This window comes from Delphinapterus leucas, chromosome 6 (assembly GCF_059928025.1).
Source record: "Delphinapterus leucas isolate spDelLeu-1000000601 "Yukka" chromosome 6, BTC_Dleu_Yukka2, whole genome shotgun sequence".
Taxonomy (NCBI): Eukaryota; Metazoa; Chordata; class Mammalia; order Artiodactyla; family Monodontidae; genus Delphinapterus; species Delphinapterus leucas.
This window is the reverse complement of record NC_143134.1, coordinates 105,448,814-105,472,639: the sequence shown is the minus strand read 5'-3', so window position 1 is coordinate 105,472,639 and position 23,826 is coordinate 105,448,814. Positions and strand designations below refer to the sequence as shown.

The following is a 23,826-nucleotide window of genomic DNA, read 5'->3' as shown; positions in this document are numbered from 1 at the left end:
TTCCAGCCTCCGCAACTGCGAGAGAAGGCCCTTCTGAGGTCTTAAGCGGCCAATGGGACCCTACAGGACCCACTCCCTCACTTTTAGGCCCCCCCCACCACAAGGCGCTGTATCTCTCCCTCCCCCCTCCTACGGGGGGAGTAGCATAAACAGGGCATCCTCTAAGCCTCTTCCCCTGACCCTCTCAGCCCTGCCAGAAACTTCCCTCCGGCCTTTTCAAAGAAGCACACGGCCACAGATGTGTCATTCCATTGCCTCAGTTTTAAATATTTATTTAAAATCCAGAAGGGAAAAGGAGAAACGGAACCCACTTGGGTTTTAACACATTGACACGTGGACAGAGACATGAACAAGGACAGCAGAGAAACCCAAGAACAAGACAGACGCCAGGACAGAGGCCAGGTGGAGACTGGTGGCTGGGGAGACCGAGCGCTGAGATGAGGCCCGAGCTGCTACAAAAACACACTTCCAGGGAGCGTGGAGGCGGGCGGGGGGTGGGGGAGGGAGACAGGAAGTGGGGGGGAGGGGAGGGTGGGCCAGAGTGAGGTATTAAATAATGAAAATCGAATCCAATTCCCAAAGAGACACTTTAGGAAAAAAAAAGACACAAATAGACTTTCACATAAAATTTCCCCTTCTACAAAAATAATTCCATAGTTAAAATGACTGCAAAATCCAGCCTGGGCACTGACTGGTTCGCTGAGGCAGGACAATTCAGATTACCCTGAAGAGCCCTGCCACGCTGAACTCGGAGATTCCCGTAATAAGCCTTTCTCCTCAGCCCACATTTATACTTGGAGCTAATGGTGCTGGGTTTCTACAGAACTGAATGACGATGAAAAAGCAAGAGTGATGACTGCATCTTGGAAGGACAAGCTCCAGGAACGGAGGACCTTAGGGGATGGTCTGTGTCTTCATCATGAGATGGGTCCATATTTACATGCCACCTCCAAGGCCAGCCCTGACCCAGTGCCGTTCTCCTAACTGGTTTCTTCAAGGTCAAATCTGCAAGGTCAGGACTCTCCAGTCTAGATCATACCCTCCAAGACAAGCCTAACTTCCCTCCAGGACCAAGAAAGGCCAAACTGAAATCCTTCATCCTCAGGCCTCCCCCTGCCTTAAGAGGACAAGCATTTCAAAGTCCATAAGTTAAAAGGTAAATCTTTTCTACTTCTGTTTCTGGTTGTTTTTTCTTTTTGTTTTTTTGCTTTGCTTTTTGTTTTTTTTTTCCTTTTACCTTCTTCCCCCCGCCCTCCTTAACAGATTATGCAATGAGCACAAGGGTGATGCTAGGAAAATTTTAAGAATTCCCCAAACTTTGTCATTTGGAGGAGAGAGAAAAACGTGGATGATACCCCACATCCAAATGTTTCTTCAAAGTCTGTGGCAAAACTGGTAGCACCTTCAGAATCTTAAATAGGTTTTTTTTTTCCTTAAAAAAATCACATACACTACGAGAAAATTGTGAGCACCAGCGATTTCACAGTGGGAGGTAGCAGACGTGGGCACCCCCAGCCCCGAGGATCTCACCTCTCCCTCTCGGCATCCATCACTTCCCACCCCCTGGCTGCTCTCTCTCACCTTCTCACCTCTTTCCCAGGTGAAAAAAAAATAGTAACGCACCTTCTTTGCGTTTGTTTAAATAAAATATATATACTTCTTTCTTTCTTTTTCTCCTTTTTTCATGTCTCCTCTCTAATATTGCACATCAAAGCTCCCTGGCAGGGGCCAGCTGACGAGATGCCCCCTTCCCTCAAGCTGGCTGGAACGTGGGGCTCTTTGGGAAGGAAGCTGAGCAGGGAAGGGGGTGGCCGCAGAGCTGGGAGACAGGCCGCGGGGCTCAGGCGGGTTGTGGGCCCGGCTTGCTCTGTCTGGCTCTTTGGTTGGTCTTTGGGGCTGAGCTGGGATGAGTTGTTCCCAAGGATACCCCGTGCCCTGCTACCCCTCAGCCTCTTCTACTGGGCAGACAACAGCTGGGGTCTGCTCAAGGATCCTTGGGCAGGTGAGCTGCCTCTCCTAGGGGCCCACCTGCCCCTAGGTACCCTCCTCTTCCCTCCCCATCGAGGCCGAGAGAAGCCAGGAGGTCAGAGGTCAGAGGAAGCACGCAGGTCCAACTTCGAGGCGGTACTGCTTCCCTGAAGAGGCAGGAGGGAGGTTGTCCACGCTGACGATGGGCAGCTGCTGGGGGTCCTGGGTCCGGAAGGTGAAGAGTGTCTGATGCCAGCGGCCATCCTGGACCTGCGGGTAGAGGGAAACGGGGACATGTCTATCCATCATAGTTCTCATCATATATCAAGTGCATTTCTCCCTCATCTTTCTTCACAATTTTTAATGTCCACGTGGCATTTCACTGTTTCAGTGACCTGTATGTGTCCATTTAGATTGCTTCCGCCATTTTGATTCTTAAAAGAGAAGCGGTCATGAGTATCACTGTAGCTAAACTTTTGTGCACATCCTTAATTACTTCCCTAGAACAAATTCTAGAAGTAAGATTTGCGGGATCAAAGGATAGGTACATTTGTAAGGCTTTGGATATATATTGGAAATATACATGTGGCTGCTGTTCCGAAAGCCTCTACCAATTTAGCTTTAATTTTTCCAAATAGCTTTGTGTGACAGTGTTGGTTTCCCCTCATCCTCAGTAACACTGTGCATTACTGGTTTTGTCTAATTTTGTGAAACTGGTTTTTTGGATGACTTTCTGTCTCCCTCTTCCCCTACAACCCACCCTGTTTTAGGCCTCTGAAGACAACCAGAATGTTAAGAGAAGAAATTAGCCTGGCAGGGCAGGGGCAGAGAGAAGAGTACAGATACATCCTTCTATAAGCAGCCTTGTAAATAAGCACAGCATCTACCGGCTGGTAGAATTTTTACCAGCCCAGACCTTCCCTCAGAAGTTTCCCAGGGAGAAAAGTGAATAAAAGCAATTTTATAAAACTCAAAGGTAAACATTATATGTATCATACTAATATACTATAGTATAAAATTGTTACTATATAAGAAAACGTTTTCCTACCTGTCTATGCATGAGGGGCCTGTAAGGGGCCCCAAGACTTACCTTGCAGCCATCCATTGACACTTCTGGCCTGAACTGACCCCCGGCTTCAAAGATCTGCCCGTTCCAGGCCCGGAAGCGCACAGCCTGCTTAGCTGGGCTCTGCCTGGTGCCCTCCTGCCACACGGTCATGTTAAGGCAGTGGATGGTGATTTGCTGTGTCACCTCAGAGCTTAGCAGGTGCAGAAAATTCATCTGGACCCGGCTAATGGCAAACTCCACCTGTGGAGGAGATAGAGCAGTGAGGCAGGGTCGGGCTGGGCTGCCCACAGCTCTCAGAATTCCTTACCTTCCTCTGGAAGGTCCAGGGATAAGCCCTTTCCTGGTAAGCAATTCCCAGCCATGCTCCCAGAGCTGTACTCGCTCGAAAGACAGAAAAACTGAGGCCTGTGTGAGCCAGTCCCACAGCCAAGGAGTAACAAGGAGGGGAAAGAACTGAGGTCTGCCTGATTCCAGCCAGAAATGCGAGGGTCCTAATGCACCGTATGGGAGGGATCTCTGGAGCTGAGCTGGGATACCGAGGCTCACAGAGGAAGAGGATCTTGCCCAAGAGCGAGAGGCTCTTAGTGGGCAGTGGAAATGAGAAGTGCCTTCCCCACGTTTCTAAGTCCCAAGCTGCAGGCGGGGTAGGGTGAGGCAGCTGGAAAGGGCAGACCTGACAACAAACAACAGGACAGGGTTTCGGGCTTAAGTGGCTGTACGTTAAGTCCTGACAGTTGGGTTTTCTCTTTTTTTCTGGTGCAAGTGCCTGACTTAAGCTTTGATTGCTGAGGCATCCATTCAAAGAGGCATCCACTTCAAAGACAGACTATCTCAAATAAATACCTTGCCAGCCACAGGACTAGATAAAGAGTCAGGCCACCTCCAGGCACTGAGCCTCCTTTGTTTTAAAGCTCTGGATTGATTTCAATAACTGACCCTTTGGGCTACTTGTTTTTTCTCTCCCCATGCTTTAAATTCTGGCCCTTATATTTTAAATTCACCACTAAAGAATGAGCCTGCAAAACCCTAACACCCCCCCACCCCAATAAAAGCAGAACCCCAGGCCCACGCACGCTCTCTCTCTCTCTCTCTCTCTCTCTCTCTCCTCATGACCTTGTAGTGTGGCCCCAGGTGGGCTGTGCAATTTCCAGGTCCTGTAAATAATAAAACTTTAGTTTTGCAAAGTTTCCTGGTGAAAGCCATCTTGCAATCGCAATAAGAACTGCAAGGGCTGGTCCAGCCACAACACTGGTTATTTATAGGCTGAGACCAGCACACAACGATTGGTGTAGTTGGCAGGACTGCACGACCGCCCTTGCAATCAATGGATGGGATGCGTTTTACCTGCAACTTGCTTACTAACCACCTAACTCAGGTGGGTATCACCATCTGCGGAAGGAGCACTGCTTGCTGGGGGTCTGTCTCATTGCTAAGTGCTTTCGCATATTGCTATGGTATCCAATCCAAAAAGTCACGGCTGCTGCGATAATCCAATGATCTCCCCAGAGCAGTGTGATCAAGGCCATAGGCTCTAACTAGCCACTGAGACCACTAATTATAAAGGCCTTAATTGACTATTAATGTGAGTAAGGGTCCTCCATGACTCAAGGGAAGAGTTAAGGAAAGTGAACTGGAGCACAAGGCTAAGTCACTGCCCAAGGAAAGGCTCTCGGCTGAAGGCAGGAGGGATATATTCCTGTAGGTGAGGAGGATAGGAGACTTCCACCTAGGACCACTGAGTTGGTGGTTGTGCCTGGACCACATGTTGTAATCCAGAAGAGTGAAATAGCCTTGCAACTGGAAACCAGTGGACCTCCAGAAGGAAGACACAACAGAGATCTATAGTTTCTGTGTCAAAACTTCACTCATTACTGTCATTCTTCATCCCTGACCCAATGGGATATTATGGGTCCCATCCCTGGTGTGATGTTCCTAAAAAAATTAATGGGCAGTGACCACCTAGAGGGGTGGGATAGGGAGGGTGGGAGGGTGACACAAGAGGGAGGAGATATGGGGATATATGTATATGTATAGCTGATTCGCTTTGCTATACAGCAGAAACTAACACACCATTGTAAAGCAATTATACTCCAATAAAGATGTTAAAAAAAATTATTGGGCAAATGTAAATGGCCTAAAAATCTGATGCCAGCACCTCCTAAGAACCCTGAGGAGGTGCACCAGCTCCTTGATAAATGCAAAACCCCATGGAAGCATCCTGGGGATATACCAACATGCCAAGGCTCTGGTATGACACTAGAGGCCTAAGGGCTTTTCCCAAAGATCCCGTGCATATCATGCTCGTAGAAGCAGACCTCAGTCCCAGAGAGGTCTCTTGGAACACCCTGGGAAGGAAAGCAGCGAGCTATGAAGACGGTTCACAGTGATGCCATCCAAAATTTTCCAGTAACAACACGTCAGTTTAAGATAACAGGAGAAAATCGGGAAGTAGAAACTGAGATAAAAAACTATACTTGAACTGAAATTCAAATTTTTCTTAAATATTTTATGTAGCAGGAAGGAGAGAGGGGAACTAACTGGCTATTCTGGTATTTTTGTTTGTTTGTTACAGGCTCTCAATCGTTACTCAAGGCTGCCAAAATTCAACAACTGGCCAATACCTCTAAAGACCCTAAAATCCATAATTTTCTTAAAGATCCATCCGGGCTATATGCTTGTTTCCTCAGCCCCCTCGGCTTTCCCCTCAGCAGAACTAAGAAAGACACCTTATAAGGCATCCCTGCTGCCAAGGGAAAAGTTGATGGGGTCATCCAGGCATCTAGGATGAGGAAGAGGGATCAGGGAAGGCAAAGGGCCCTAGAGCCACTGATCTTCTACCAGGGCCCTTACTCTTTTTGGATGTTTACTCCTGGCATGGTTGCATCTTTCCATCACAGTGATCACTGCTAAGGCTCACAGTGAATGGAAAACATTAAGATGAGGGCCATCTCCTGCTGCGCAAAATTGGCACGGTCCAGTGGGTTTACCATTTCCATGGTCGTGGCGATCTAAATGACCCCTCTTCATTTTCAACTCTGAAGAGGCCCCATTTGACCCAAAGAATTATTATTATTATTTTTTTGTTACCATGACTGCCAAGATGCTAGTCCTGCTGATGGGCAGAGAATTATTTTTAGAGCACACTCCCCTAATTATAGGGTGGTACTACAACATTTTATTGGAACTGCCAAAACCATACAAAAGGCACTAAAACTCCTGGAAGAAAATTTACATTTTTTTCTCTGTCCCTTGAAGATTAAATCTTTGAAATGGAAACACCCCAGGAGGTAACTAAAACTCTACCCACAATTGCCTGAGGCTGAAGAAAAAAAATGAGGGGGAAGAGGCCTCTTAAAATACAAACTGCTATACAAGCTCTCTTACTCAAAATCTAGTCCACAGCCTCCTTAATATTACTTGTCAAGAACAAATACACATCTTAAAAGTCATCTCCACAAATACTAGTAAAAAGCATTAGCCACTGGAGCAGGTAACTTTGTTCTGCCTGTCAGACACAATTTGGAGTCAAATGTTATTTACAGACTAGTAAGTTTTATATTGTTGTACCTGATTCATGGCTAAAATTTTGGAGTGGAAGCTATAGCATCTCAGTGTCTCTGTGTGTTTATGTAAGTCTCTGGATGTATATGTGACTTTTTTCTTTCTCTCTACCTCTGAATGGTATTGTCAAAATTAATTTGTAAAAGAGCTCCGTTTAACTGGCTTAAAAATAAGCACTTATGGGCTTCCCTGGTGGCGCAGTGGTTGAGAGTACGCCTGCCGATGCAGGGGACACGGGTTCGTGTCCCGGTCCGGGAAGATCCCACATGCCGCGGAGCGGCTGGGCCCGTGAGCCATGGCCGCTGGGCCTGCGCGTCCGGAGCCTGTGCTCTGCAGCGGGAGAGGCCACAACAGTGAGAGGCCTGCGTACCAAAAAAAAAAAAAGCACTTATGAATTAGGTATTCCTAAAACTCAGAAATATAGAAACTAATCCAAATGTTTTTCAAGTTCACATGATCTGGGATAATCTTTGGTAAATAAAAGCCAGTCTAAGTTTGTTTTAATTAAAATAGGTATGTCTTTATAGTTATCAGCATTAAATATACTGCAGATAAATAACTTTACAGGGTTTACTAGTCAAATAAATCCATGTTATCTCTGTTACAAAAGAAAATTAGCTTGGGACGATGGCTAGCTTTGTCTACTGTCTAATGAAGATTTTGAAGGTAGTTTAAGCATATTGTCAGGAGAGAGAAAAAGGATTTTACCTGGTGTGGTCAAGCTGGCTAAAATTGGACTGTTACTATATGAGTTTTTTTTTAAAAATAAGCTTTAATATCAATAATGTGCTTATGTAATTTTCTTCATCTGCTATAAGGACAAAGTTTTCTTGGAGCATTGGTCTGCTCCTGTTAAGAGATTATGAAAAGGTTTTCTTTACCTTTTAAGTAATCTGGCTAGAAAGCAAAGATTTTGTGTTTTATCAAAATAATTTCCTGTGCTTCATGTTGCCTTAATGAGGTCTTTAGTTACCTAGAAGACACAGTTTTCTCAATATCAAAAGAGCTAAGTTTTCTCACAACTACGTAACCATCTGTATTTGCTTTTAAAATCCTTTGTCACTTTGGCTAAGTAGATAATTAGGCACTTTTTCATAATGATCTGTGATTCTATTAAGTCAAGTGTCCAAAACCTTTGATATTTTTGACAGACTTCCCAAAATCAAGTTCTAAATGAAGACTTTTTGACTTGGAAGTAACTGGGGTTTTCCAGAGGATCGTTGGAACATCTCAAAAGATCCATCTCTTTCCTTATAAAAAGAGAAACGTTAAACTAATTAGGCTTATTTGATATGTTAAATCACATGGGAAACACTGTCAAATAAGAAATACACCTTCTCTTTATGGATATCCTTGAATGGGTATATGTTATTAATATGGTGTTCCAGAAATAATATGAAATTCCTAAAAGTCTGATATGTTATGTTATCCATCTATAACTCCAGCTATCATCTTAAAATGTTGTGTGTCACAGAAATAACCAAATTTCCTTGTCAACTGCATCATAATGAACTCCCATCAGATCTTTAACCACTCTTTTGTCAGTCTTTTATCATTTATAATTATTGATTTACTCCTTTGCAAAAGTGCTTCATCTTCAAGGAGATTCATGGAAAGGACTCTGACAAGTACAGGTTTCTGATAACTTTTAAATCATACCATTGAATGGGTAAGAATTTATAGAACTCTAAGGGAAAACTGGATTCATGAAACTGCTAACAAAAGATCAAGATCGAGGATGAATTACATAGGACTGAATGAACTGATGGGGGTGATTATAACTTTTTATGACTTTTTTGGAAACACTGGCAGTTCTTTTAATCTCTGTTTCCACATTTAAGGAAAACTTTTCTCTTAAGCTAGCAATGCATTACAGCCATTTGGTGAAGTACACCTCTGTGAACAAAGATGAAACAATTGCTGTTTCTCCCACCTGATCCTTCTAGAATTCAGAAGCTCTTGGTGAGTATTCTCATGGCAGTATAATTATTTGCATAAGTTCAATGAGAATCTATTCTCCTTGTAACAGGACACAATTGGAAATACTGGTTATCCCCAGGGCTATGAATGGAATGTCATATTTGAGAGAGACATAAAGAGACTCAGATATGACCAGATCACTTAAGGAACTAAGGTTGACTTTATGGAGCCAATAAAGCCCCTTAGAAAAATCAGTCTGTTACCTTGATTACAGGGTTCCCAGCAGCCTTACCAGGTGAGTAAGTAAGGTCACTTCCTGGCAGGTACAGGAATCTCAGGATATTTTGAGGACTTTAAGAAGAGAGAAATTCACCCAAGTCTCTAAGTATTCCAGGCAAAGTCTGATGGTAAGTTCTTGGCTCGGCTTCCTGGCCTGGAGAGGCTTTTGAAAGTTCAATCTGAGACTCGTTATGAAAGGTTCCAGCAAAGCAGCAAGGAGCCTATGCTGTCAATCACTCTTCTTGCTACACTTATGTAAATAATCAAATTTATTGAAACTAGACTTAATTTGCAAACAAATTAGTTTTTCTATGGTTATCGTTAATAGAAATGGGGGTGACGGTACAGAGAAAAGTCTCAGCCCGGAGACTGGCACATGGTAAGTGGGCACTAAACATGAGTTACATATTTGCATATACAACCCCGGAACACATATCCCAGATGAGCATCGCACTGATTTATTTTGTGCTGATGGTCACGGCTGTCCAAGCCAGGCCAGCTTGGCTAACTCCGCCATTTTAGATATTAGGCAGAAAGTTCTATTTGAAGAAAGAACCATTGGGATCACATAACTCAGAAGGGTTTGGAAACCATGGATTTTGAACAATTCATCCCCAGTGTACAGATGAGGAACTGGGATTCAGAAAGAGGAGATGACTTTCTCAAGGCCATGTAGCAAGATAGTCAAGGCTCAGTCCCAAACCTGGGGGGGCTGTGGTCCAGGGCAGGGGGCAGGGGGGTGTAGAGAGGGCCATCCAGTGGGGACTTGGGAGCAGATGGGTACCTTGGAGGCTGTGATGGGCTTGAGACACGTCTGTCCACCATGTGTGAAGTTGCAGGAGACTTCGATGGTGTCGGACGAGCAGCCAAGGTTTGGATCCACCCAGTAGGTACCTGCAGGCAGCATGGGATGGGGGTGGCATATATATATGTGGGGAGGAACCCAGGGCTTGGTTCTGCAGGTGGACCCCACACCCTGTGACCCACTGAGCCCCAGCTGGACATGAAGTCGGGGAGGGTGAGCAGAAAAGGGATTCTATGAGCCGCAGAGATGGAAGGAAACCCTCTGGGCAGAGCTCACAGGTGGCAGAGTCCCTGGAGGGGCCACGTGGTGGAGCCCTTGCCTATGTTGCTCTTGGGTAGCGTCCATTTTACAGAGGGGACAACTGAGGCTGAGAGAGGCTGAGTCACTTGCCCAAGGGATTTAGGGATCGTTTAATTGAATGGTTTCGCCGCCAAGGCTAGTGATCCTCCTAGAGCTTGGTGGGAGTCAGGGCTTCTACCCCATCAACGAGGCACTTCTGCTGGCACTTGGTTTCCCCTTTGGGTTTCCAAGGGAGCCAAAGGCTCCAGAGCTGAAAGAGTAGGACAGCCGGCCACTCGTCCACCTTCTTGTTCAGCGGAGAGAAGGGTGGCTTGCCCAGCTCACAGAGCTGGTCAGAGGCAGGGCTGACCTTCAAACTCCAGTCTCTCTGCCTCTAAAACTGTGGTCCTTCCACGGCACCACATCAGCTCACAGAGAGAGAAGAGACTTGGATGAGGTGCGAACAGAAAGGGGAAATCCTGGCTCTGCAGGGAAGCTATGATGGGGTCCCCTCCTGGCCCTGGGGGCTTTGTCTGCCACAGCTCTTGTCCCATTGCACGGAAATGGGACAGCTTGCGGATCTGTGGGCTCTGGAAGGGTGGGACCACTCCTCTGTGTTTCCCACTATATCCCCACACCCCAGGAAGCACAAGCACTTGGCACATCGTAGGGCTCTGTGACTGTCTGTTGAGTGAATAAATGACTGCCTCCCCAAGGACAGAAACTTGGCCCAGTGGAGTGGAGACTCTAATGCACCATCCCACCCAGCTCCTCCCGGAACCCCCTGCCCCGCCCTGCCCCACCCCTGGGGCAGGAAGCCCTCCCTTGAGACCCCACAGGCCCTCGTACCATCCACCATCTTCTGTTCACAGTCCATGAGGTCCCGGCAGACCCGGGCGGGGTTCTCTTTGGTGCCCAGGGGCGTCTTAATGCTCTGGATGAGGTTGCTGAGGTAGTGTAAGGTTTTAAAGATCTCCCCTCCCTGGTCCAGCACCAGCCGGTCCGGATGGCTGTAACCCTGTCGTGGGGAGAGAGGGTGGCCATCGGCCTCCTGAGGTCCTGGCCTGGCCGGAGGTCCGAGCCTCCACAGCCCCAAGTTCTTGCTACTGAGGAGACATCTGAGTTCCCAGCAGCGGGCACACTTGGGTCTCCCTCCACTGAACAAATAAAGAGACTGGGGACCAGGGACAGGTGGGGGCAGATCTGCCAGGAGGGCCTGGAGGCTTGAGAGGAGTAGAGGGTCAGCCTGGTTCCTGTGCAGAACAGCAAGGTCCCCGTGAGCGAGGAGTCAAGGGAGTGGTCCCAAATCCCTCGGGAAGGGGTTGGTGAGGACTTTCCACTGACCCCCAGAATGGAAGGAAGATAACGGGCCTTTCCATCTGCCCTTCCCCCTGGATCATGAGCCCTGAGAGAGTCACCTCGGCATCACCTCTCCCCAGCATGCTGCTCAGGGCACAAATGGAAATGTCTGAAGGTCTGAGCTGGGAGGTAGTGAGCTCCCCATCGCGGGAAGGAGGCAAAGCAGCAAAGGGCACTCCTGACGGGGCTTGACTAGAGGACACCTGAGGCCCTGCTCAGCCTCATATCCTGGGGCTGACTTGATCACCGGCCAGGGCCTTAGCAGAGCCTGTGGACTGACAACGAGCTTCCTGCTCCTGGCAGGTTGTGGGACTGAACCACGGAAGCTGCTGTGGGCTCTGGACCCAGCTGAGCATCTCTTCCTGACTCAGGAGGAAAGGGCTCTGGAGGAAAGAGAAAGGGCTCAGGCCTGTTTCTGGCCCCTGCTCTGGCCGTGAATCACTCAGTACAGGCCACGTGGAGGGCACTGACCACACATGGGCCATCATTTCCGTTTCCCCCAGGAAGGGACCCCATGTGGGCAGGGCCCCTGGTGGTACCTCTGCTCTCAGTGCTCCACTAGTGTCCATCCACGTCTGGAAAGCTGCCCCAAGGTCATCTTGTTGCTGTGCGGGGAGAAGACAGGGTGTATCTCCTGGTCTCCACACACCCAGCAAGCGGGTGCTCCAGGGTCTGAGCGAGAGCCCTCCCACCCCCGCTTCCCCGGCGGGATCGTGGCCAACAGCATGCCTTTGGTGCAACTCTGTCCTTCTTCCCCTTGCAAACAGGCCCTTCTGCTCCCTTCCTCTAGGCACTTCCATAGTGCTCCAACACCCTCAGGATTAAGTCCAAACTCCTCAGCATGGCTATAAGACCTGGACTGAGTGCTGCGGTCTCTGGCCCTGCCTCTCTTCTCTCTCCCACGTGTGCTCCGTGCACCACACACACTATTGTACTTCTAAGTTCCTAAGTACCATGCTCCATCTAGCCACTGGGCCTTTGCACATGCTGCTCCCGTTGCCTCTTCCCTCCCTCCACCATTCCATTTACTATTCCAGTGGTACTCATCCAGGGGAGATGCTGCCCCCAGTGGACATTTGGCAATATCTCGAGACTTCAGGGGCTGTCACAACTGGAGGAGGGGATGCTACTGGCATGTAGTGGGTGGAGGATTCTGCTGAACATCCTACAACGCACAGGACAATCACTCATAGCAAAGAATCATCTGGCTCCAAATGTCAACGGCACTGCAGTTGAGAAACCCTGCCCTACGCTCATCCTATAGATGCCAGCTGCCATGGGAACTCTTTCCTGACGTTTCTGCCCCCAGGCTGGGTGTGGACCCCTTTCTCTACAGTCCCCGTGTCTCCCCTTTGGCTTGCACTGTAATTGTCTCACGTACACTTGTAGCTCCATCCCTGGCACTGGGCTTGCCAGAAACATAGCCATGGTCTTGCCATGAAAATAGTGAGGGGGAGAATCTGGTAGTGAGTAAAGCGCAGGACTGGGGTCTGGGGCGAGGACTCTGGAGGTACTTCTCCAGTTCAAATCCCAGCCTTGCTCCTTACTAACTGCACAGTCTGGGCAAGTTGCTTAACCTCTCTTTGCCTCAGTTGTCTCATCCTGATAATGGGCATGACAATACAACTCTCTCAGAACTGTTGAGAGGAATAAATGAGTTAATACGGGAAAAGCACTTCTAATGCTGTCTGGCATGTAACAAGCACTGAATATATTAGTTATTATTCGAAAAAACTCAAAACCCTCTCATTTCCCATTTTTTCAGAGGGAGAAGGTTTTTCTTAGATCTCTTCACTTCCCCCTAGCTGGCTTCCTTACTGAATGAAGAAGGAAAAGTGTAGAGGGAGAGGCCAGGGCTGTCATTCCATTTTTATGGGCGAGGCAGAGGGATGGGCAGCGAGCAGCAGAGAGGGGAGAAGAACAGGGGCTCTGAGCAGCTCACGGCCCAAGGGCTCCTCCCCCATTCAGCCCTTCCCCTTGGCCGCTCCCCGGAAGCTGTCAGGGCCTGCTTCTAACAGTCAATCATCACCGTGGTGAAATGGAGACGGAATTGTCAGAGGGCTTGGGAGGGGGCCATGCTTTCATACAGGCCAGGGTACCCACCAGGGAGGAACACAGGGGCCCCACCTGCAACCTTGACCGCCGGCCCTCTTTGGACTCAGAATCTGAGCTGGAAGGACTCTGTGATATTATGATTTATAATAAGAAATATATATTTGGTCTTCAATCCCGTTCCTGGCACAGAGCTCCTAAAAGCCCTGGAATCTCCTGGAATAGGGTCTCTTTTGCTATATTAATGAGGTGACTTTTGGACTGCTCGTAAGTAACCTAAGGATGGGGGCTTGTGGTTGGTGGAACCAACCGTGTGATCAGAGGGTTGGAACTTGCAGTTACGGTCCACAGTCTCCAAGGAGGGGAGAGGGGGCTGGAGGCTGAGTCAATCACCAGTGGCCAATGATTTAATCAATCATGTCTGTGTAATGAAGCCTGCATAAAATCCCAAAAGGACTGGGTTCAGAGGGCTTCCAGGTTGGTGAACACACGGAGATTCGGGGAGAACAGGGGAGCTTGTGCCCCTTCCCCGTGCCTTGCCCTATGCACATCTTCCATCTGGCTGTTCCTCAGTGACAGCCTTTTATAATGAACCAACAATCTAATACATAAAATGTTTCCATGAGTTCTGTGAGCCGCTCTAGCAAATTAACGGAACCCCAGGAGGGCATGGTGGGAACCTCTGGTTTACAGCCAGTTGGCCAGAAGCCCAGGTGACACCTGGATTTGCCACTGGCAAATCTGAAGGGGGGCGGTGAGGGGGGGATGGTGAGGGACATGGGGATTGGGGGATGGGGGAGCCAGCAGCAATCTTGTAGGACTGAGCCCTCAACCTGTGGAATCTGATGCCAACTCCAAGTAGTGTCAGGATTGAGTTGAATTGTAGGACACCCAGCTGGTGTGTCCCCAACATTGCTTGTTGGTGCGGGGAACCCCCCTTCCCAACACACACAGAACCTTAAAGAGTTGTCAACGGATCTGTACAGTGTACCGACAGGACCCCGGAGCCAGCGGTGGGAGGTCTTCCTGGGTTCATAGTCAGGGGTGCATTCTGACTAAAAGCTGGGTATCCTGCCTCTCAGCCCAGGGCTCTTTCTGCTGCTTCAGGGTCCAGGATCCAGTATGGAGCGGCAAAAGGACGTGGGCAGTTTAGGGCCACCTTGGCCAGAGAGGGGTCCACTGCCGCCACCTGCCCCTGACACCAACCCCCAGGCCTTACCCCACGCAGGCAACAGAGAATGTTCTCCAACTTACAAAGTGAATAGGGCTCCCTGGAGGACCCTGCAAAAGAAGAGGCTGGGTCTGTATCTGACGGGGACCTGGTGCCGCAGTCCCGGGGGCTGTCGGGGCGAGAGAGAACCCACCACGCTGGTCTCTGCCTGGCCCTACCAGGGCTGTGCCACACTGTCCCGGAGGCCTGGCCCGGCCTGTGAAGTCAGGGCCAGTCCTGTGAACGCTGCCAGCACAGCCTTGGGTTTCATTCAGAGAAATCCCACCTGCTGCCCTGCAGTTCAAGGGGTACCGGGCACACAGCTACCTACCGGTGGGCCGGGCTGCCCTCTGGGACCGGGAGGACCCTGGAGAAAGAGGAGAACAAGGAGGCCCTGGTCAAAGGCCTCTCATCCCCCCACCCAGCCCGGGCCTCCTCCAGCAGACCTGAGACCCGGGCACGATGGTGGCCCAGGTGCAGGTTGAGGCCCACAGGGAAAAACGTGCCCAAGGACATGCCTGGTCATGGGCAGGGGAACTCAGAGGGCCCGTCCCTCCCACTCCCCTGTCCCCCCAGTCCTCATACCGCAGCCCACTCACCCTCGGACCTTGCAATCCCTAGAGGGGGGACAGAAGCAGGGAGAAAGAGTCAGAGGACCAGGCTGAGCCATGCCCGCCCCCTGCCCCAGCCCAACCCTGCCGTACCCCCTGCCATACTGTCCCCAGCCCATCCACTCACCAAGTCCCCTCGCCTGCCTTTGTCGCCCTTCGGACCCTGCAATAAACCATGGCCCAGTGAGAGGGGGCTCAGAGGGGAAGCCCCACGTCCCAGATGGGGAAACTGAGGCTCAGACTGGCCCTGGGTCACAGTCTCGCCCCAGCGGTGTTCCTGGCCAGCCCCCTGCACATACCTGCCGTCCTGAAGGTCCCAGGATTCCTAGGGGCCCAATGATGCCTTCCTTCCCCTAAAGGAGAGAGAAAGGCTTGTGTGTCCTTGTCCCAGAGCCTGGGGAATACAGTCACAGGGACAGGAGGGTAGAGGGCAGCCTGAGTGTCCCAAGGGGATGGAATGGAGACGTCCTCAAGGGGACCAGGCCATGCGTCTCCTGAGCCCGTCCTATGTGCCTTGTGGGGGGGGGGGCACCAGTGGACGGGGGGAGCAGTGAAAGGGGAAAGGATGGCAGCCCAGCTGGCAGGAACGGCATGAGCAAAGGTATGGAAACAGGAGTGAAGATTGTGGGCAGAGGGGCTCGATGCCGAAGGAACAGGAGGAGTGGCGGCCCCCTGGCTGATGGCTGGCCAGCCTTGGGCCTCGGATAACTGTCCCTGCTGGGATAGACAGGGAGAGGACTCACCATCAAGCCAGGAGGCCCCCGAGGGCCCTGGATGCCTTTGAAGCCAATGTCTCCTGGGGGGCCCTGCAGAAGGCAGAGGAAGGGCTGCTGTGTCTGGGCGGCCACTGGGCGAGGGTTCCAGCGCTCTGCCACCCGAGGTCTGGCCAACCTTTGCCCTCCTTGTCAAGAGACGCCTTACCTGAGAGGCTCCAGGAAGAGTAACAAATGTGCACAATTATTCAGCAGGTGCCAGAGAGCTGGCTCGGTGCTAAATGGTGTGGGTCTCTGGTCTTAATTGTAACAACCCTTTGCTGTTACTATACCCATTTTATAGATGAGAAAACTGAGGCTTGGAGAGACCAAGTAACTTGCTTGAGGCACAGAGCAGTTGAATTGTGGAGCTGGGTTTGGAACCCAGGCCTGCTGGAATGTGAGTGCTGGGAGACACAGGTGCTCATGCTAGACCCTGGCTGTGTTCCAGCCCACGCCGCAAATGCCCAAGAAATATTTGTCGAGTGAATAAATGAATAAATGAACAAGCCGGTGGATGGATGGGACCCCAAGAGGAACAGTGTAGAATGGGAATCTGTACCTTGGGTCCGAAGAGGCCAGCCATTCCTGGGAATCCCATCTCACCAGAGTCACCCTGTGGGGAGAACAGGATGAGAAGGCTGCCTGGGCAGTCACACAGGACGCCTGGGCCTGCCTTCTTGCAGGGATATCAGCCACTCCACCTCGAAGTGATCAGATGAGTGTGAATGGCTCACAGAGCAGACACCAGGTCAGCCTGGACTCCAGCGGGGCAGGAGCCTGTGTCCTCTGTCAAATGGGAAAGTGGAGGCCAGCTCAGGGCTTCCACAGGGGATGCTCTAGAACACTCAGGATCTCCTGTCCCAGGTCTTCAAGGAAGACAGTGGAAGGACCTGTAGACTTCCCAACCCATCCCAAAGGCTCTACTGAGGAATGGGCCCCTCAAAGTAACCCCTAAAAACTGAGGGCCTGCTATGTGTCAGGCACTTTGCATGCACCACCATGCTTGTGTGTTCCCACATCAGCCTGGGGAGACACAATGTGCCTATTCACAGACCAGGAAATAAAGACCCAGAGAGGGCAGGAACCTGCTCAAAGTCACACAGATGTTGTGGAGTGTGCTAGATTCAGATAAGGTTATAATTCCAGAGGCCTGTGTTATATGGTTCGTTGTTGCTTAACTTTTTTTTTTTTTTTTAATTTATTTTTGGCTGTGTTGGGTCTTCGTTGCTGTGTGCGGGCTTTCTCTAGTTGTAGCGAGTGGGGGCTACTCTTCGTTGCGGCGTGCGGGCTTCTCACTGCAGTGGCTTCCCTCGTTGTGGAGCAAGGGCTCTAGGTGTGTGGCTTCGTGGAGCGCGGGCTCAGTAGTTGTGGCTCACGGGCTCTAGAGCACAGGTTCAGTAGTTGTGGCGCATGGGTTTTGTTGCTCCATGGCATGTGGGATCTTCTCAGACCAGGGGATTGAACTCGTGTCCCCTGCATTGGCAGGCGGATTCTCAACCACTGCACCACCAGGGAAGCCCATATTGCTTAACTTTTGTTTTTTTTCCCGCGGTACGTGGGCCTCTCACTGTTGTGGCCTCTCCTGTTGCGGAGCACAGGCTCCGGACGCGCAGGCTCAGTGGCCATGGCTCACGGGCCCAGCCGCTCCGCGGCATGTGGGGTCCTCCTGGACCGGGGCACGAACCTGTGTCCCCGGCATCGGCAGGCGGCCTCTCAACCACTGCGCCACCAGGGAAACCCTGTTGCTTAACTTTTAAAGAAACTGCTCAACTGTTTTCCGAAGTGGTTGTACAATTTTACATTCCTATTAGCAGAGTACAAGACTTCCCATTGCTCCACATCCTTGCCAAGGATCAGTATGATCAGTCTTTAAAAATTTCCTCCATTCAAATTCAAAGGTGTGCAGTAGCATCTCATTGTGGCTATAATGAGCATTTGCCTAATGACTAATGATATTGATCTTTTCATGTGCTTATTTGCCACCTGTATAGCTTCTTTGAAGTGTCTACTCAAACCTTTGGTCTAATTTTTAAAATTGGGCTGCTTATTTTCTTACTATTGAGTTTTGAGAGTTCTTTATATATTCTGGCTATAAATCCTTTACAAGACATATGCTTTGCACTTTCTCCTAGTATGTGTCTTATCTTTTCATTCTCTTAACAGTGTCCTTTTGAGAAGCAAAAGTTTTAAATTTCATTGATGTCCAATTTATCAGATTTTCTTTTATGCATCATGCTTTTGGTGTCATTTCTAAGAAATCTTTTTATAACCCAAGGTCTCAAAGATTTTCTTTTACACTTTCTTGTAGAAGTTTTAGCCCTTTTGGTTTTATTTTTAGGTGTATGATCCATGTTGAGTTAATTTTTGTACACAGTATGAAGTATCCAATTGTTCTGGAGCCATTGCTGGAAAACACTATTCTGTATCCACTGAATTACTTTTGCACGTATGTCAAAGATCAGTTGTCTGTATATGAATGAATACATTTCTGGACTCTTTTTTCTGTTCCTTTGATCCGTTAGTATATTTATGGCAATACCATACCTTCTTGATTCCTGTAGCTTTGTAAGTCTTGAAATCAACTACTGTTAGTCCTTCAACTTTGTTCTTCTTTTTCCAAGTTGTTTTGGTTATTCTAGGTCTTTTGCATTTCCAAATGAATTTTAGAATTAGCTTGTTATTTTCTACAAGAAAAACCTGATGGGATTTTGATTGGGATTGTGTTGAATCTATAGACCAACATGAGGAAAATTGGCATCTTAACAATACTGAGTTTTTTTGACCAATAAACACAGTAAATATCTCCATTTATTTAGATCTTCCTCAATTTATCTCAACAATGCTTTATAGTTTTTCAGTGTACATGTCTTATACACCTATTGTCATGTGTATCTCTAAGGATTTCATATTTTTATGCTATTGTAAATAGTACTGCTCTTTAGATTTCCAATTCTGATTGCTTCTTGCTAGCACATACAAGTCATTTGAGTATATTGAGCTGGTGTCCTGCTATCTTGCTAAAACTCCCTTATTCTAGTAGCTTTATTGTAGATTCTATTGGGTTTTCTACATAGACAACCATTTTGTCTACAGATGAAAAGTTTCATGTCTTCCTTTTTGATATGAATGTTTTTATTTATTTTTCTTGCCTTACTGCATTGGCTAGAACTGCCAATACAACGTTGAATAGAAGTAGTGAGAACAGATATCTTTGACTTGTTTCTGCTCTTTGGGAGAAAGAATTCAGTCATTCACTATCTTTTTTTTTTCGGTTGGGTCGGGTCTTAGTTGTGGCAGGCAGCCTCCTTAGTTGCAGCTTGCCGGCTCCTTAGTTGAGGCACGCTGGCTCCTTAGTTGTAGCATGTGAACTCTTAGCTGCGGCATGCATGTGGGATCCAGTTCCCTGACCAGGGATCAAACCCAGGCCCCCTGCGTTGGGAGTGTGGAGTCTTACCCACTACACCACCAGGGAAGCCCCAGTCATTCACTATTAAGTATGATGTTAAATATAGATTTTTCATGGATGCCCTTTATCAAGTTGAGAAAGTTCCTTGGTCTACCAAGTTTGTTGAGAAATTTTATCAGAAATGGAGTTGGATTTTATCAATTACTTTTCTTGCACCTACTGAGATGATTAATTGGGTTTTCTTTTTTCGCTTGCTAATATGGTGAATTACATTGATTTACTTTCAAATGTTACACCATCCTTGCATTCCTGGGATAAACCTCACTTGATCTTGATGTACAATCCTTTTAATGTATTCTTAGATTCATTTTTCTAAAATTGTATTGACAATTTTTGTATCTATAGTTATGAGGTATATTGGTCTGTAGTCTTCTTCTCTTGTAATGTCCTCATCTGGCATTGACATCAAGGTAATGCTAACCTCATAGAATGTGTTGGGAAATATTCCTCCTCTTCAATTTTCTGGAAGAGTTTATGCAGAATTGGTATTTTTTTCTTCCATAAACAATTACTAGAATTTACCAGTGAAGTCATCTGAGCCTTTGTGGGAAGTTTTTAAACTGTAGATGCAATTTCTCTAATAGATACAAGGCTGTTGAAGGCTATTTAGAGTTCCGGTTGGAATCACCTCTCCTCATTCTGAAGGGACCGCTCATATCTCATTTCTCAGCTTTTTTCCACCCCCAAGCCCGCACGCAGGGGAGGCAGAATGGTATCTGTGCCCACAGAGGGTATTGGTCTGCCCTCGTCACAGAGCAGGAAGGTGGTTTCTGGGTCTGTGTGTGTGAACACGTGTGTTCCCTGGGGCTCACTCACCGGCTGGCCTTTGGATCCAGGCTCCCCCTGGTTCCCAGGAAGCCCCGTTCCGCCTTCCGTCCCTCGTTTGCCAGGGGGACCCAGCTGCCCGGGTAACCCACTTTCACCCTTAAAGAAATACACCAAGATGACCAATCAAAGGGAGAAAATGGCTCGAGGAGAGGGGAGGTGCTGAAAAACCATTCCACAGGGTCAGTTAACATCTCCGGGTGCTGGGGCAACAGGCATAGCCCTGGGGGGTGGCGGAGGGGTGCTCAAAACTTCAGCCTCCTTAAGGGGAAAGTCTCTTTTCTTACTCTGGCATTCAGGGGCCACTTTCCGTCCACTCTCCCACACGCCTCTCCTCTTCATTGTTTCTTTCCAACAGACCATGCAGTCCCCACCTCCACACTTCCATTCACGCTGGCCCTCCTTGCTCATTTAAATCCTCCACGGGCCAAGGCCATCTCTCCCTCTGCCAGCTGTCTTTATGGAGGGTTCCAACCTCTCTCCAACTAAACCTCAAGCTCAGAGAGGGCGAGAGCCCCGTTTGATTCATTCGTCTCAATCTTCCCTTCAGTGTCTAGCCCTGGGCTCAGACTGACTCCTGGCTGCCTCCGCCACCACTCAAGGAAACTTTCTAAAAAGATGCCTTGGAGGGTCTCAGAGCCAGCAACGTGCACTGTTCCACAAAGGCCCACAAGAGGGCGCCCATGGACAACTCAACAAATAGTTGACAGTGTCAAGGGCCTGGTAGGGGGCAGTATTACAGCTCCCTGGATAAACTATCCTTTGAGTCAAGTTTAAGCTTGGGGAGGGACCCCTGAGAAAGAGGACTCCATTTTCACACAGGCCCTGGGACATGGGCGCTCACATCAGCACTGCAGTCGGTGTCATTATAGTTAGTACCAAGGCAGAAAGGGTGGAGGGCGGGTAAGGGCATTAACAAGTGTCTGACCTTGAATCCTGGGGGCCCCTGTGCTCCAGGCAAGCCAGCCACACCTGGATTTCCTCTCTTCCCAGCAGGGCCCATGGGGCCAGGGTCCCCATCGTCCCCCTGCTCCCCCTGTGAAGAAAGAGAGCGGAGGAGGATTTTTCATGTTTCAGGAAATAGGCAGCCAAGGAGGCAGGATGACTCAAAACCTGGGTGAAGGGCTTCCCTGGTGGCACAGTGGTTAAGAATCCGCCTGCCAGTGCAGGGGACATGGGTTCGAGCCCTGGTCCGGGAAGATCCCACATGCCGCGGAGCAACTAAGCCCATGTGCCACAATTACTGAGCCCGTGCGCCTAGAGCCCGTGCTCCACAACAAGAGAAGCCACCGCGATGAGAAGCCCGCACACTGCAACCAAGAGTAGACCCTGCTCTCCGCAACTAGAGAAAGCCCGCGTGCAACAACGAAGACCCAACGTAGCCAAAGAAAAAACAAAGCAAAACGAAACAAAACAAAAACCTGGGTGAACCCTGGGTGAAGCTGGAGGTTAAACTGAGGGATGGAGGTCATACTGCTTGTGTGTGAGGATGGCTGGACCAGCGGGACAAATGGGTGGGGAAGGGAAGGGTCTTAAAAACCGGAAGCTCTATTTGCTGGACAGGGCATGACCCTCTGGGTACTGGCATGGAGGAGAGACAGTGAGATGGGCCATAGTCCCAGGTCCCAGGTCCCAAGGGATGAGGCCATTGCCCATGCAGGAGACTTCTGGATATGCTGGTTCTGCCCATCCAAGTTTCCAAACGCGCTCCTCCCGGCCCATGGCCTATGGCACCCCACCACGCACACACCTCATCTCAAATGGAGACACTGTCTCTTAACCCCAAGTCCTGCTCACCTGCTGTCCTACTTGACCGTCCCGGCCAGGAAGCCCATCTGGTCCAGCGACACCCTCGGGGCCCTGTCTCCCCACCACGCCCCGAGGCCCCGGCAGCCCCTGCAGGCCCTGGCGGTAAATAAGAAGTTGGTGAGGGCTTCTGGGGAGGGCAGGGAGGTGGGTGGGAGAGGAGAAGCTGGGAGTCACTCACCTGGATCCCCCTCCGTCCTGGTCCCCCAGCCTTGCCTTGCTTTCCCTTTGGTCCCTGAAAAATCAAGGGGCACATAATGAGGGCTTCCTGGAGGAGGTGCAGAACACTAGGCACTCTGGAAGGGGGCCCTTCTGTGGCCGGGCCCTGCCCCTCCACTTCTTGGGCCTTGGCATCTGAATCTGCAAATGGGCCCAAGCAGCCTGACTCAGAAGCCCAAGGTCGAGGCTGTCACTAACCCTGGGTCCTGGGCCCTCACTGGCAACCCTGCTGCAGAGGCTCCGGGCCCTGGCAACTTCCTGGTGGGAGTGAAGCCCACGGCTGGCTGGTCTATTTAATCCCCATGGGTTTGGCTATCCCTGAGGGGTGGGGGGTGGCTCTGCGGGTGGAGGGGTGCACTCCTGGGGGGAAGTTGAGGGCATTAAGGCAGCCTTGGCCCAACCTCAGTGGAGGCAGATGCAGGAGCCCTGGGTGCAAGGCAGGAAACTCCTCTCCACCGCCTCTGAATTCTTCCACGGGCATCACCAGCCCGGGTCTTCCCCCACACCCCCTCACTTCTCCCAGTTTTCTCTTTCTACAGTGTGGCATGGTGGAAAGAGAGGCCAGCTTTGGATCTTGACAGCCCTGGGTTCAAATACCGCTGGCTGACCTGACAGGTGGTCTCCCTCCGGGAGGCCCTATAAATGGGGCTGGTCATCCCCCCTCCCTCAGGCTGTTTGAAGGGATCTTGGCCAGGCCACACCCTGCAGGGCCCCTCCCTGTCGTTCCCTCTCTTTCTCACAGCACCCCCAGCCCTCCCTCCCGTGTGCTGTGTGCCTGGGCCAGTCTCTTTCCCTTCCCTGTGGACGTCAGGGCCTCTTACCTCGTCCCCTTTCGATCCTTTGGGGCCCGGCCGTCCCCGGGGTCCCGGATGCCCCTGCAAACCAAGGTGAGATGACGCAAGGCAGCCCCAGGATTCTCTCCTGGGGAGGGTGGCCAGTCTCCGCCTGGAGGGGGGAGGTGTGGGGAGGGGTTTGGGGTTGCAGGCTCTGGGGGTGCCCCCAGGGTCAGGGCAGGAGAAACCAGAATGGGCTGCCCCAGGCCCTCCTGCAGGGAGGATCCCTTTAAGCTTTAAAAGGCCCGGTTCTTTAATTCCCCCACTGCTCCTCTACCACCCCACTCAGGGCAGGAGGGAGATGGGACGGGAAGCACCACTCACGGGTTGGCCCTGCTGGCCTGGATTTCCACGGAGGCCTTGTACACCCTCCTGTCCCTGGAAGTCAAGGAGATACAGGTGAGGGGGCTCATTTTGGGTGGGGGAGGACCCCAGAAAGCCCTTGTTCTTCCTAGCCATGTGTGTCCCCCTGAGTCTCAGCATCCTCATCTAGAAAATGCGTGAAATAACGACCCTGCCAGGGGGGTGAAGGTGGGGCGGTGAAGAGCCCAGGGGGCTGGCAGGTGGGCGGAGCTTGGGGGGGGTCTGGTGCTCATTCAGTGGCTTGTTCACACTGCCTCTGTTGGGAGAGCTGTTCTCGGCCACAGATGGGGACGCTGCGGTTCTTGGAGGGGAGAGGTCTCCCCCCCCGCCCATCCTCTCCCTCCCTCAGGAAAGATCTCGGACCCTTCCCCTTTCAGCATGAACTGTGCCCTGAGCCCTTGAGGGGAGGGGGAGGGTTGTGCTTAAAGCCTGGGCACTAATGGTGG

At 50.2% G+C, this 23,826-nt stretch overlaps 1 protein-coding gene across 1 annotated transcript in view; it reads right to left on the bottom strand.

Annotated features, from left to right (window-relative positions):
* Positions 1 to 496: 496 nt before the first annotated feature.
* The window catches only part of COL27A1 (collagen type XXVII alpha 1 chain), a 144,875-nt gene continuing 121,545 nt past the window's right edge, over positions 497 to 23,826 (bottom strand). Inside the window, exons 49-66 of the mRNA XM_089912648.1 lie at positions 23,342 to 23,395; positions 23,006 to 23,059; positions 22,147 to 22,200; positions 21,957 to 22,064; positions 21,088 to 21,195; positions 20,151 to 20,258; positions 16,428 to 16,481; positions 15,857 to 15,919; positions 15,413 to 15,466; positions 15,241 to 15,276; positions 15,102 to 15,119; positions 14,834 to 14,869; positions 14,547 to 14,573; positions 11,780 to 11,845; positions 10,731 to 10,899; positions 9,582 to 9,691; positions 3,059 to 3,277; positions 497 to 2,238 (exon numbers count right to left, since the gene is read on the bottom strand). Of these exons, the coding sequence (XP_089768774.1) occupies positions 2,092 to 2,238; positions 3,059 to 3,277; positions 9,582 to 9,691; positions 10,731 to 10,899; positions 11,780 to 11,845; positions 14,547 to 14,573; positions 14,834 to 14,869; positions 15,102 to 15,119; positions 15,241 to 15,276; positions 15,413 to 15,466; positions 15,857 to 15,919; positions 16,428 to 16,481; positions 20,151 to 20,258; positions 21,088 to 21,195; positions 21,957 to 22,064; positions 22,147 to 22,200; positions 23,006 to 23,059; positions 23,342 to 23,395 (1,485 nt within the window). The 3' untranslated portion in view covers positions 497 to 2,091. The remainder of the gene's footprint in view (positions 2,239 to 3,058; positions 3,278 to 9,581; positions 9,692 to 10,730; positions 10,900 to 11,779; positions 11,846 to 14,546; positions 14,574 to 14,833; positions 14,870 to 15,101; positions 15,120 to 15,240; positions 15,277 to 15,412; positions 15,467 to 15,856; positions 15,920 to 16,427; positions 16,482 to 20,150; positions 20,259 to 21,087; positions 21,196 to 21,956; positions 22,065 to 22,146; positions 22,201 to 23,005; positions 23,060 to 23,341; positions 23,396 to 23,826) is intronic.